Here is a 14,345-nt window from a genome sequence, read left to right as displayed (position 1 = left end):
AATTTTCTTGCTCTGAGGGAACTAAACTTGTGTTAAATCTGTCATTTTCCAAGGATTAACATGCAGTGTTTGTGATTATTCTGGAACCCTAGATTGCCATAATGCTTTTGCATTGCTTGTGAGGCCACCAACAGAGCAAGCAAATGTGCTGCTCAGTTTCCAGATGACATCAGAGGAACTTCCAAAAGAAAACTGGCTAAAGATGCTATGTCGACATGTAGCCAACACCATTTGTAAAGCAGATGCTGTAAGTTCTTAAACCACTATTGTAAGGAAAGTTTATAAACTCCATGGTAGTGTACATACTAAACCTGTATATTTCTAATGACTTGTTAATTATGAATACAGGAGAGTTTTAGTTTTGTGTTTATTGGGGAAAACTGATTTAAAAGTTGTTTTGGAAAAGATATTTAAATGTATAGACACATGCAACATTTTTTTTGAATCCCTAGCTTACAGATAGGCCCTCGTAGCCTTAGAACTCCTGTGACTCTGCTTTAGTGAAGCTTTTGGAGTTTGCATGTTCGTTTATGTGCTTTGATTTTGCTGTTTGTGAGAGAATGTTTTGTTCTGTTGTCCTATTACCTTACTGAGAGCAATGTGGTGAGCTGTAGCAAGTGGCTTTTCCTGTCAGGCAAGCTGCCAATCCAGTTTTATCAGTGCAGTCTCTTAAAAGCCATTGTAAATATATTATCACTTTTATCCTGTACAGATTAAAATGAACATATATGAGAAAATCAAAATCAGGTAGCTTGTGATAGATCTTGGATGAAGTATAGGTCCATTAAAAGATAATTTGATTTCTTCATCATATATGGGAGGGATATGTGATAGATATTGATCCCTTCATATTTGCACAAATGATACATTAGATGGAGGAGAATGTATAAATAGATGACCCTTTTCAGTGTAGTAGATTGCCTTGGGCATTTTCTGTGGGAAACAAATGTTTTTTAAAGTTAAATCTGATCTTCAAAGACATTGAGGTATAATTATTATTGTTTATAAATACTTGATTAGGGTATTTACATAACTTTAGAAAAACTAAGAGACTTAAAAAATTTTTTTTTAATTGAAGTCTAGTTTATTTACAGTGTTGTGTTAGTTTCTGGTATATAGCAAAGTGATTCAGTTATACATATATATTCATATTCTTTTCCATTATGGTTTATTATAAGATACTGAATATAATTCCCTGTGCCGTACAGTAGGACCTTGTTGCTTATCCATTTTATATATAGTAGTTTGTATCTGCTAATCCTAATTTATTCCTCCCCCACACCTTTTCCCCTTTGGTAATGATAAGTTCTTACGTTTTCTATGTCTGTGAGTCTGTTTCTGTTTTATAAATAATTTAATTTGTGTCATATTTTAGATTCCACATATAAGTGATATTACATAGTGTTTCTTTCTCTTTGTGATTTACTTCACTTAATATGATATAATCTTTGTGTGTGTGTGCATGTGTGTGCTCAGTCATTCATGTCCAACTCTTAGTGGCCTCATGAACTGTAGCCCATTAGGGGGTTTCCCAGGCCAGAATACTGGAGTGGGGTGTGATTTCCTACCTCAGGGGCTCTTCCCAACCCAGGGATCAAACTTGCGTCTCCTGCATTGGCGGGTGGATTCTTTACCATTAGTTCCACCTGGGAAACCCATGATATTCTCAGGTCCATCCATGTTACTGCATGGCCTTCTTAAACTCTTTTTTTATGGCTGAGTAGTATTCCATTGTGTATCTATTCTACATCTTCTTTATCCGTTCATCTACCACGTTGCTTCCGTGATTTGGAAGTTGTAAGCTGTGCTGCTGTAAAATTTATTGTGATTTGTAAATTGTGCTGCTATAAAGATTGGGGTGCCTGTATGTTTTTGAATTATAGTTTTCTCTGGATATATGCCTGGGAATGGGATTGTTGAGTCATATGGCAACTCTATCTTAAGGTTTTTTTGGTTTTGTTTGTTAGTTTTTATTTTTTTATTTTCAGGATTTTAAGGAACTGTTTTTGTAGTGGTTGCATCAATTTTCATTCCAACCAACAGTGTAGAAGGCTTCGCTTATCTCCACACCCTCTCTGCCTTTGTTATTTGTAGACTTTTTAATGATGGCCCTTCCTTCTGGTGTGAGGCGGTACCTTTTTGTAGTTTTGATTTTCATTTTTCTAATAATTAGTGATGTTGAGCATATTTTCATGTTCTGCTGTCCATCTGTATGTCTTTGGAGAAGTGTTTATTTAGGTCTTTGTCTAGTTATTGATTGAGTTGTGTCTTGTTATTAAGTTGTATGAGCTGCTAGTATATTTTGGAAATTAATCCCTTGTTGGGCACATTGCAAATGTTTTCTCCCATTCTGTAGACTGTCTTTTCTTTTTTATGGTTTCCTTTACTGTGGAAAAGCTTTTAAGTTTATTAGGTCCCATTTGCTTGTTTTTGCTTTTATTTCTGTAGCCTTGGGAGACTGATCTAAGAAAACAATTGGACTTTTATGTCAGAGAATGTTTTGCCTATGTTGTCTTCTAGGAGTTTTATGGTGTCATGTCATATATTTGGGGCTTCCCTGGTGGCTCAGATGGTAAAGAATCTGTCTGCAAGGCAGGAGACCCAGGTTCAATCCCTGGGTTGGGAAGATCTCCTGGAAAAGAGAATGGTGTTTACTGAGTTTATGTATGGTGTGAGAGACTGTTCTGACTTCCTTGATTTATATGCATCTGTCCAGCTTTTCCAACACTGCACTGAAGAGACTTTTTTCCCCCTCAGTTCTGTACTCTTGCCTCCTTTGTCAAGAGTATATAGTAGTTTCAAGGTGTCTTCTGATTTCCTCTTTGATTCCATCATTGACTCTTTGATTTTTTTTTTTTTTAGTAGCATGCTTTTTAGTTTCCATATAAGCTTTTTTTTCCCTCTCTTTCTAAGATTGACTTCTAGTTTCATGCTATTGTGATCAGAAAAGATGCTTGAAATAATTTCTGTCCTCTTAAATTTGTTCTGTCTTGTTTTGTGTCCTAGTATGTGGTCAATCCTAGAGATTGATCTGTGTGTACTTATAAAAAATGTATTCTGGTTTTTTGGATGTAATCTCCTGAAAATATCAGTTAAGCCTTACCTTTTTATTGTATCATTTAAGATCTCTGCTGCCTTTTTCATTTTGTCTGGAAGATGTATCTATTGATGTGAATGAGATGTTAAAGTCTTTTACTGTTTTATTCCTGTCAGTTTCTTCCTTTATGTCTGTTAATACTTGCTTTTTGTATTAAGTACTTGTATATTGCATATGTTGCATATTGCATAAGTATTAAATGTGTGTAATATCTTCATCTTATATTGACCCTTTTTATCATTATAAAGTGTCCTTTTTTATCATTATGACTTTTGTTTTACAGTCTGTCTGGAATGCGTGTTGCTAGATCTGCTTTGTTGTCACTTCCCTTTGCATGGGATACCTTTTTCAGTCTCATCACTTTCAATCTGTGTGTCGTTGGCCCTAAGGTGGGTTTCTTACAGGCAGCAGGTTGTAGGCTCTTTTTTTTTTTAAAGCCAGTCTGCCACTGTCTTTTTATTAGAGTGTTTAGTCCATTGACATTTAAGGTAATTATTGATAGATATGTATTTATTTCCATTTTTAAGCCTTATTTTCCAGTTGAGTTCCTGTTTCTTCTTTGTTCTTTTCTGTTTTTCCTGTTTTCGTTTGCTGGTTTTCTTTTGTATTATACTTTTTTCTTTTCTTTTACTTTTTGTGAACCTGTTACATGGTTTTGATTTGTGGTTACCCTGGCTGTCAAGTGTGTTAACCCACAACTATATTGACTTGCTCTAGACTGATAGTCATATAGGCTCAAACACATTCTTTAAAAGAGAAAACTCTACATTTTTATACTCTCTTTTCCCACATTTTATGATTTTGATGTCCTCTTTTACATCTTTGTATTTACTCTTTTGGTGTTAGTTGTAGTTATCATTACTTTCAGAAAAAATTATTTTATTTAAAAAATTTTTGTACTTGCTTATGTAAGTGATTTTCTTTCCAATTGTGATTTTCTCTTGATTTTCTTTGCAATTGTGATTTTCTCTTTCGTGTAGATTTTTTTTTCTGTTTTCTATTTAGAGAAACCTTTGAATACTTCTTTTAGGATAAGTTTAATATTGTTCTATTCTTTTTAGTTTTTGCTTGCCTGAGAAGTTCTTTATCTCTCCCTATTCTAACGGATAATCTTGCTGTATAGAGTGTCCTGGGCTGCAGGCTATTCCCTTTTAAGACTTTGAGTGAATATATCCTGCCACTCCCTTCTGGCCTTCAGTGTTTCTGTAGATAGAGAAATCAGTTGACAGCCTCATGGTGGGAGGAGTCCTTTGTAATTAACTCTTTGTTTTTCTCTTGCTGCCTTTAGAATCCTCTTTATATCTTTAACTTTTGCCATTTTAGTTACAGTATATCTTGGTGTAGGTCTGTTTGGGTTCATCTTGTTTGGGACCCTGTAGAGAAATCAGCTGACAGCCTTATGGGGGGATTCCTTTGTAATTAACTCTTTATTTTTCTTTTTCTGCCTTTAGAATCCTCTTTATATCTTTAAATTTTATTGTTTTAGTTATAGTATATCTTGGTGTAGGTCTCTTTGGGTTCATCTTGTTTGGGACCCTCTGTCCTTCTTATACATGGGTTTCCGTTTCCTTCCTTAGATTTGGAACATTTTCAGCCATAATTTCTTCAAATACATTTTAAATTTCCTGTTTCTCTTTGTTTTCCTTCTGGGATTCCTATTATGCACAGATCTGGATACTTTATATTATTCCATAGGTCTTTTTTTTTTTTTTTACAGTAATCTCTATTTCTATACATGTCATTTCTTAACTCCTTCATTATTTTCGTTATCTCCTTTTTGGACTCAGGATCTGGTAGACTGGAGACGTCTGTTCTTTCAGGGGAATTCTCTTGGTCTTTTAATTGTGTGGTTCCTCTTCTTCATTTTACTTCTATTTCTCTAAGTCTGTGAATTAAGGAGAAACAGTTATCCACCATGGTCTGCAAGGGTGGTTTTTATAAGGGCGTGTCCCTGTGTAGCTTTCGTGAGTGTAATATTTTTGTACCAAGACTGTTTTTAGTGTGGATGCCTGCCACATTTTTTCTCTCTGTGTGTTATCCATTATCCCCTTGATGAGGGCGTGACTGTTGTCCGATGACCAGAGCCTGTACTGGATATTGAGTGTAGCCTTCTCTTTGCTCTGTGGTTGTTACAACTCTGTCTGGGGCAGGGTCTGCCCCCTTTTGGATAGGTGCCCTCTACAGTGTGAGGTAGATAGCACTGGAATGCTCCCACTGGGAGAGACGCCACCCAGTGAATATTGGGGAAGGACTTGTCCACGGGAAAGTGCACCCTGTGATTTTGCCTGTCACTATCGTGCTGTTTCTCAGAGTACAGGTTTTGGCACACCCCTTGGTCCCTCCTCATCTGTGGAGATTTAGATAGTTAGCTCTGGTAACCCTCAGGTCTTCTACTCACAAAGCTACTAGGACAGATCTGTTGACACAACTCCTGAGGTCAGGCACTGGGACCAGCATGGCTGGGTTGAGCACCTGGACCCGCCTTGGCTGTAGGAGCTACTGAGGCAGCCCAGACCCTCGGCCTGCCTCTGCATGTGAGCACCAGCAGAGCCTTCTGTCTCTAGACCTGCCCCAGCCACAGAAGCACAGTAGTCCACGCCAGTGTCCTGCAGCCCCTTAGTTTACCAGGCCATCTCAGGCACTCAGTTCACGGATAGCAGAGCCGCGGGGACGGTAAGGGTCAGCTGTGCTTTCTGAGTTGTAAGGCAGTTGGCTAGGACTGCAGCCTGGCCTCTGAATGAGCAGCTGGGCCTGTTGTGAGCGCACTGAGAATGAGGCTGCTGTTCTGTGCTCCACCCTTCCTTTGAGCTTGCAGGTTAACTGTGGGGCTTCAGTGGCGGATCCGGTCTTCTTTTTGCATATGTGCCAGATTGCAGCTTGGATCACACTCCAAGCCCCTTCAGGCAGTCTTCATGCAGACAACTCCAGGCTTCACCCCAGGTCTGTCCTCTGAAGCCCAGGTTTTAGCACCCAACCTTCTCAGATGGCTCAGAAGGTAAAGGATCCACCTGCAATAAAGGAGACCTGGGTTCAATCCCTGGTTCAGGAAAATTGCTCAAGAAGGAAATGACAACCTACTTCAGTATCCTTGCCTGGAAAATCCCATGGACAAAGGAGCCTGACGAGCTGTAGTCCAAAGGGTTGCAAAGAGTTTGACACAACTGAGCACCTGTGTGCGCCAAGCAGACATGCCTCTCAGGCTGAGGACTGCAGTGAGATGGCCTGGGCCGTCTGTGCAGGCCTCCCTCTGCTCTACTTGTTGCAGACCACTTGCTGTGTTCTCTCCCGAACCTCTGAAGCTCTCTCTCTCCACACTGATCTCCCTCCTGGTGAAGCGTTTTCCCGTGTCAAGGAACATTTCCTCTTTCATAGCTCCCTCTCAGGGGTACAGATCCTGTCCCAATTCCCCTTTTCTTTCTTTTCTCCTACCCTGTTATGTGGCGATCTTTCTTGCATTTTGGTTTTATGAACTCTTCTGCCAGTATTTAGCAGGTATTCTGTGAGTTTTATTCTACATACAGATATGTCTGTGGGAGGAGGTGAGTTCCATGTCCTTCTATTGCATCATCTTGCTCTGGTCCTTGTTGTTGTTGTTTTTTTTTTTTTTAATTTCTGTGGGCCAAGAATGTATTGTTATAAATAAAGTGTTGCTCCACACAAAGGTTCATTGAAAGAAATACAGTAAGTGCATACAACAGAGTGCTGGCTAGGAAAATAATGGAGACAGCTTTTTGTGAAGCCAAAAACTTGTTCATTATAAGGAAGAATTTTTTTCTCATAATCCTATGTATCCTTATATAAAATGGATTTCTGCAGTGTAGTGATTTCCTACTATAGAGGTTATTCCTAAATTTATCACAGTGTCCAACTAGATGGCTTTTGCAGTCTTTTCTAAATTTGTAACTATTATTCTGAAGTGTAAACAGTTAATGGAAAAATGCTGAAAATAAAATCTATTGAAGTACTAGCCACAGGATGGCTAGTAATTCTAGAACTGGAATATAAACAATTAATGAAAGTATTTCATAAAATAAAATTAACCACAAGGTGGCAGCAAACAATTAATCTATATCCTAATTTATACTGTTTTAAGCCACAAAATTCTTCCCAGTTGTGAAATATTGTTACTAAAAAATGTTTATAAATTCAGATATTCAAGGACTTCAGTTGAACTCTTCTCCTGCATTTCAAATAGTACATTTTAAAATGCCCTAAGTTGGTGTCTTTTCTTTTGAGAACCTTTGCTATGTGGAAGAGAAAATATTTCTATACTCACACATACATTGTAAAAAATATAAAAATGTCTGATTTTTTTAATCATTTTTTGTCTTTCTGTTATATACTTTATGAGCCCATAAATTAATTTTAGAGTAGAAATTATGTCAAACACAGCAAAAATCTTGAGTAGTTTGATTTATATAAGCACCTGTGTGTGCATGTAAGTTTTTACAGGTTCGATTTTAGGAACAGCTGTGTAGTTTTATTTTATTATTTTAAAAATTAATATTAATTTTCAACAGGAGAATCTTATTTACACTGCTGATCCAGAATCCTTTGAAGTAAATACAAAAGATATGGACAGTACATTGAGTAGAGCATCTAGAGCAATAAAAAAGACTTCAAAAAAGGTAAATCTCAGTGATTTTATTATTCACCGTGTCTCCAAAATGTACTTTTCAGAGTATATTAAAATAACATAGCCGTAGATGTCAGTGTGAAGGTAGTACATAAAACAGAGTTGTTTTTTGGTCTTAGGAAATGGCCTGCAGAGATAATAGATAAGCTTAGCGAATTCTTTGGCACAGTAATTGTAATAGCTTTTACCCTTCCCATTCTAGTTACTTTGATATTTCTGATGGTGTTTTAAGTATGTGTGCATTCATGTTAGAAATGGGCTTATATATTTTTCAGCAAAGGACACACAATAGAGTCAGGAAACCTGGGATCTATTCCTTAACATACTGTTTTTCAGACTTCTAATGATGAAGATAACTTTCCTACTTATCTTACCTTACCTTACCTTATGGAGGTTGTTCAGGACTACACAAGAATGTTGGTAATAGGTTTTTTAAAAGTAGAACTAGAGTTTTAATTTTATAGGTAAAATTTACAGCCAGAGTCTGTTGTTCAGTTTATAAGTTTTTGATTGTTGTTTTCTTTGCCTTTGAGGGGAGGCTGCATACTTTAATCATCATTGTATCTCTGCATTTAACATGAATGATATATAGTAGATAAACATTAACAATGGTGATTCAAATAAAGTCCTACCCTTTTTCAATTAAATTGAGGTTTAAGTGGCTTTGGATCAGCGATCTCACAACTGAATTATAGCAGAATTAGACAACACCAAGCTTTCTTCTCATGCTAAATTTTCCTTCCTACTTTCTTCTGCTGAACTAGTGCTCTATGAATGCAAGATGGCATAATCCACAATGTACTACATTTTCTCACTGCTTTGTCCAGATATTCTCATTCTGCCATATACTTTTTCTACAAAAATTCCTCCATATTTTTTATAGAAAAACTTTTAATGTGAATTTGGCTTTGTTTTACATACAATTGTTCTAATCAATTATATTAGATTTATCTAGGCTGTTAAATTAATTGTATCTTGTTTTAATTCTAGGTTACAAGAGCATTCTCTTTCTCCAAAACGCCAAAAAGAGCTCTCCGAAGGGCTCTTATGGCATCCCAAAGTTCAGCAGAGGGTAGAAGTCCTTCTAGCAATGAGAAGCATGTAATGAGTCGTCTGGCTAGCACATCGTCATTAGCAGTAAGTGATTTTGATTTAATGGGCTAAATGTCTTCAAATTTACTGAGTTGGTATAAATTTGTTGACTTTTTAAAGGTAGAAATCTTAATATCTTCACCAATTTTTTTGAAATATCTAACCTCATTGTTGGGTTAAGATAACTTAGAAAACCTTACTTAATGAACTAGAGACTTACTTACGGTGTAGTTTATTTGATATGAAATTTTATTAGGATTGAGATGTTAATCTCTAAGAAAGCAACATGTTTCGGTCTAGCCTATCACTTTATTGACATACATAAGGATAGTTCTATTTATAGATGGACTCCAATAATATAGCAGAGACTGAGTTTTATTTCCTTTTATTTCTGTGAACAGATAATGGCTGAAGTTGTGAGTATCAAAAGGTTTTATGGGTACTAAATCCATGTGTTTATTTTTAAATGTTTCCTGAGCAATCCAAATTCCCAATGGTGTCAGAATTATTATACATTTAACATATATTACTGTCACTAAATAGTGATGTATCTGTTCTTTTTAAAAATTATTTTTAATATAACTTACTAAGGTTAAGAAAGGCAGGTGACTGTCATTTCTTAGCTATATGTCCTTTAGCAAGTTTCCTGTTTTCTCTTATCCCCAACTTGCAGATGAAAGAAAGGAGTACTTACCCTGTGGTATTATTGTAAAGGGTAAATACACACACTCTATCTCACATATATGATGTGATTATTTTCTCAGAGGCAGTTTGAGTAGTGGTTAAGAGCAGGAACTCTGAAACTCCTAAGTTCAGATCCCAGTTCTGCTGTTTACAAGCTGTTTGACTTTTGTCAACTTATTAAAGATCTTTCTGTTTCAATTTCACTATGTATAAAACGAATCTAAAGTAGTAGTTGTAAGGATTAAGTAAGTTACTATACACAAAGTGCTCAAGGGTAACACCTTGGTGTTTTATAAATAGTTACCTTTAGTTATATAAAATGTATACAAAAAAGGCACATAATAGTCAATAGCTTATTTTTTATAAAGCTAGTTAAGTCTTCAGTTATTATACACCAAAGGTTATAGCTTAATATGAATATGTTTATACAGATTTGTAATCAAGATTAACCTTCCAGTGGAAGAGAAATCATACTTGTTTGATAATATAAATTTTTGCAAAGAAGTTAGTTAATGAAAAAAAGTATTGAAATTGACAAAGTATAGTAAACATTCATTTACTAAAATTAAATTGTAAACTTTCTGAAGCCCAGTGCACTATCCCTTTTTTATTTCCTGCATCTGTTGTAACTATTATAAATATTACTGCTTTTCAAATAAAGATAATTGAATTTTATAGAAAATCTTTGGAAAATGAATATTTATTACTTATGGCTTTACCAGTTTTATGTGAATAATATAAATAAGTACCTAAAGTATCTTTAAGACATTCTTGTCCTCTTCTCAGTTGCCTATTTCTGTTCTAACAGATTACCCATTCTGTTTCCACAAGCAATGTAATTGGATTTACTAAGCATGGTTATGTTCAGCGCTCAGACTCTACTGGTGGGCGCTCTCAAATCTTCTGGTTTCGATCTGTACGTCATTCGGCCTCATGAGCTAGTTTTTCAGAGTTGCTAGAAGGAAATTCTGAATTATCAAATTTCAAAAAAAGTTCTATCCAAGTCATCTTTGATATTTGTGAAGAATTAGGAGATATGTCAACCAGTAATGGAAACAAGCCTCATGAAGTTTAATGTGAGCTTATTAGCTATTTGAAATTTGTATTTATTGTGAAAAAAGAAAGTATTTTTCTCCACTGAATCACTAATTAGGTGAATGGGGACTTTTGAATTCACAACTTTATAACTGCTTTGAAATCCCAACAACTTAGGCTTAATGGAGTTTCTTTGTTTATTGGCACATAAAACTATTTTACAAGATAATTTACTCATAAGGCCTGAAAAAATCAGTCCCATTAGATTTTCTTATTTATGGAAATAATTATTTTAAAATGTTAGTAATTGTCCTATGAAGTGGATTTATATTCCAAATATGATTCTTAATCTTAGAATTATGACATTTGTGTAATATTTATGCTTTTAATATGGCGAATCATAAAGGTTTTACCCGAGGAAAATGTAAACTTTTATACTATCTACTTAAATCATTGCTTTGCTGTCACCTGAGTGGTAATACTTTACCAACCCAGCTCTTTAAACTCTCCAAACTTTTGATGAGAACTTAGCAGCTACCTTGCTGGCTCTAAGTTTGTGTGTGTTAGTTGCTCAGTTGTGTCCTGTTCTTTGTGACCCCATGGACTGTGGCCCTCCAGGCTCCTCTCTGTCCATGGAATTCTCCAGGCAAGAATACTGGAGTGGGTTGTCATTCCCTTCTCCAGGGAATAGTTAACCATTCATGTCTGTTAAAATAGTACTTTTCATAATAATTGGTTTTGATTTATATCCCTTCTTTACTTTTTGGTATTGTTTCTTTGTTATTAATTCTGATGATATTTAACTTTGACACTCTGAAATAATGAAGTTTAGACAGCTTAGTATGTTAGTAATCTCTATTATTAAAAGCACTGCTGTTTTGCTCAGTCATGTATGAAGCAAAATCATATATACACACATGTAAATATGGGTTGCACACATAATATAAAAACTCTTTCAGAGTGTGTGGCTTTTAATTTAGAAAGTTATTTCCCATGAAGTAATTTTACTGTTCTTAATTCTGCTTATGATTAAGAAGAAACCATTGTGGTTTGTCTTTTTAACCTCAAAAATTTGTCTTCTAATTTATAATTTTAAAAAGACACCTGAAACACTAAATCATTAATATCTACAGAAGTAACACTACTAGCAGTAAGCATTTATCTCTTTCATTTGAGTTAATATGTAGTAAACCAGTGTATCCATTTTTCTCGTTCTTCAGAATGCTAAAACAGTTCTATGTGTTCCTAATAATAGGAACCCTTCCCTCCTAATTTTAAGTTTCTATTTCTTTAAAGAGTTTAGATTTTCAGATGTCTTACTTGTTATGATAATTTGTAAAATGCAAAAATAGTGTGTATGATCCTAAGCTATATCTTACTTTAATTATAAAACATTTGTCTTTACAGGGCATCCCATCTCCCTCCCTTGTCAGTCTTCCTGCCTTCTTTGAAAGGAGAAGCCATACTTTAAGTAGATCTACAACTCATTTGATATGAAACTTAAAAAAAATCTTAATTTGTGCAAAGTTAAAAGCACCTCATACTCAAATAAGAAACTGACTTAAATGGTACTTAATGTTAGCACTTGGTGAAAGCTGGAAAGAAGGTAACACTAAACTATGCCATTTTATTTTTTTCTTGAAAGAGTAAGGTTAACCTCTGACATTTTTTGAGTTAATTCATGTAAAAAGTTATATTGATTTTGGTGTAATTTTTCTCTTTGTTGAATCCAGTTGAAGACCAGTCATTTAAGTTATTCATGATAATAGTAACTTTGCCACATGATACAGTAAATAAATTTTATTGGTTGATGCCAAATACTGCTGTAAATCTCTTTGTATAGTGTCCATGAATGAATTTTTGGGAATAAATATGTATCTCAGTTTGTTTAGAAATCAAGTGATATCACAAATGAAAACCTACATAGACCTCTGAATAGTGGGTTCTTGGTTCACATACTCTGTTTAGTTATTTAACTGCTCCTTTTGCAGTTTATTTTATAAGTAAAGATATCGCATGTGGATTTTGAAAGATTTGCCACTGTTGACAAGAATAACAGTTAAAGGAGGTGGTTTCAGAATTTACTTGCAAATTGAGATAAAGACAAAAGGATTAAAAAATCATATATATTTTGCACAAACATGATACTGATGTATACTTGTTTAAGGGCCAGTATACTTTATAGTGATTTTAGCCATTAGTCACTTGGTTTAGTTTGACAGTGTGTGGTATTTTATTTGGAAAGATAAGACCATGAGGAGATTGTGGTAAAGTGGTTTATACTCTTCATGAAATAATTGCTAAGTTGGCTAATCTACTGTAAAATGCATAGATATGTGTATGGTTAAATTTTTATTGTGGCCTCATAATTAAATGTAAAATTGAAATACACTTACTTGCTGTTGTAAAATATTTTTCAAACTCTGATTTTATCTTTCATAATAGGGTTTCAATAGTACTACAAAATAATCAAGTTCCTATGAATAAATGCACTGTTATTTCCTACCTGTTTAGGGAGTACTGCAAATGTTTGTCATTTAACAATTTTCAATTATCTGTTATAATACTTTAACTATGGATTTTTTTCTGTGCCACATATGTACCACTTTTAAATAGTGAATGATCCTTTATTGCTATATTTTAAAAGCAGTTTTATTAGGAAGACCTTTGCAAATAAATTCCTAAAACTCAAGTATAGTTTATGTTTCATATTTTAAACACTTCTTTTATACAAATTTTCATAGGCCAGTATGAATGCTTTTATCAACCTTTACTCTGTTGTGTATTTGTTTCCATATTTATTTGCTTATTCCTCCCTCTATTAATATTGGGCAGTATGTAAGTTAGGAGTCTTTAATCTGGAATCTACTCTGCAGAATGAAAGTAGTGAATGCTATGATAGTTTATATAAAATTTTGTGTTGATAAGCATGTATGCATTTTTTCTGGACTTTCCTGGGGTGACTCAGTGTAAGGAATATGCCTGCCAATGCAGGAGACACAGGTCTGGTCCCTGGGTCAGGAAGATCCTCTGGAGAAGGAAATGGCAACCCACTCCAGTATTTTTGCCTGGAGAATTCCATGGACAGAGGAGCCTGGCGGCTGCAGTCCGTGGGGTTGCATAGAGTCGGACGACACAAATCAGTGACTAAACAATAACTTGTTACCCCCAAATATGTGGGTTTTCCAGGAAGAGGAAATGACATGAGATAAGGCATGAAGTTGGAAATGTACTGGATGTTCATTGGCAAAATATATCAGGTAGTTACTTTTAACTTTAAAGGGAGCTTTAGAGTCAGTGTGAAAAGGTACTGTTACCCAGGAGTGTAGATGCAGGGAAATATGAGCGAACTGGAACTCATTACCACAGCAGAATACCATAATTCTCATGCACATATTTATAGAAAAATATAACTTATTAATACTGATATAGGAAGAAATAGAACACATATAGATGTTCCTATAAACACTAAAGAAATGGATTCATGTTTAAAACTATTCCTAGAAAGAAATCACCAGAGCCAGATGGCTTCACTGGATAATGCTATTTGATATTTAATGAAGAACTAATACCAATTACAAATTCTTAAAGAGAAGAGAGAAAGGAAACTTCCCAACTTATTTTATGAGTTATGGATAACCTTGGACATTTTAAGAAACATTAATCTTATTTGGGGCTTCCCTGGCGGGAATCTGTAAACAGTGAAGAATCTGCCTGCAATGTGGGAGACCCAGGTTTGATCCCTGGGTCGGAAAGATCCCTAGGAGAAGGAAATGGCAGCCCACTCCAGTAGTCTTGCCT

The 14,345-nt window shown here is 35.1% G+C and overlaps 1 protein-coding gene across 10 annotated transcripts in view; it reads left to right on the top strand.

Annotated features, from left to right (window-relative positions):
* The window catches only part of ECT2 (epithelial cell transforming 2), a 56,479-nt gene extending 43,243 nt beyond the window's left edge, over nt 1–13,236 (top strand). For all 10 annotated transcript variants that reach the window (XM_065942564.1, XM_065942563.1, XM_065942570.1 and 7 more), the window contains 4 exons: nt 93–247; nt 7,618–7,725; nt 8,724–8,870; nt 11,952–13,236. In XM_065942564.1, the coding sequence (XP_065798636.1) occupies nt 93–247; nt 7,618–7,725; nt 8,724–8,870; nt 11,952–12,041 (500 nt within the window). In that variant the 3' untranslated portion in view covers nt 12,042–13,236. The remainder of the gene's footprint in view (nt 1–92; nt 248–7,617; nt 7,726–8,723; nt 8,871–11,951) is intronic.
* The last annotated feature ends 1,109 nt before the right edge of the window (nt 13,237–14,345 follow it).

The sequence above is a fragment of the Muntiacus reevesi genome, chromosome 8, assembly GCF_963930625.1.
Source record: "Muntiacus reevesi chromosome 8, mMunRee1.1, whole genome shotgun sequence".
Lineage (NCBI taxonomy): Eukaryota > Metazoa > Chordata > Mammalia > Artiodactyla > Cervidae > Muntiacus > Muntiacus reevesi.
Note: the sequence above shows the minus strand (reverse complement) of the source record. Positions and strands in the feature narration are given on the sequence as shown.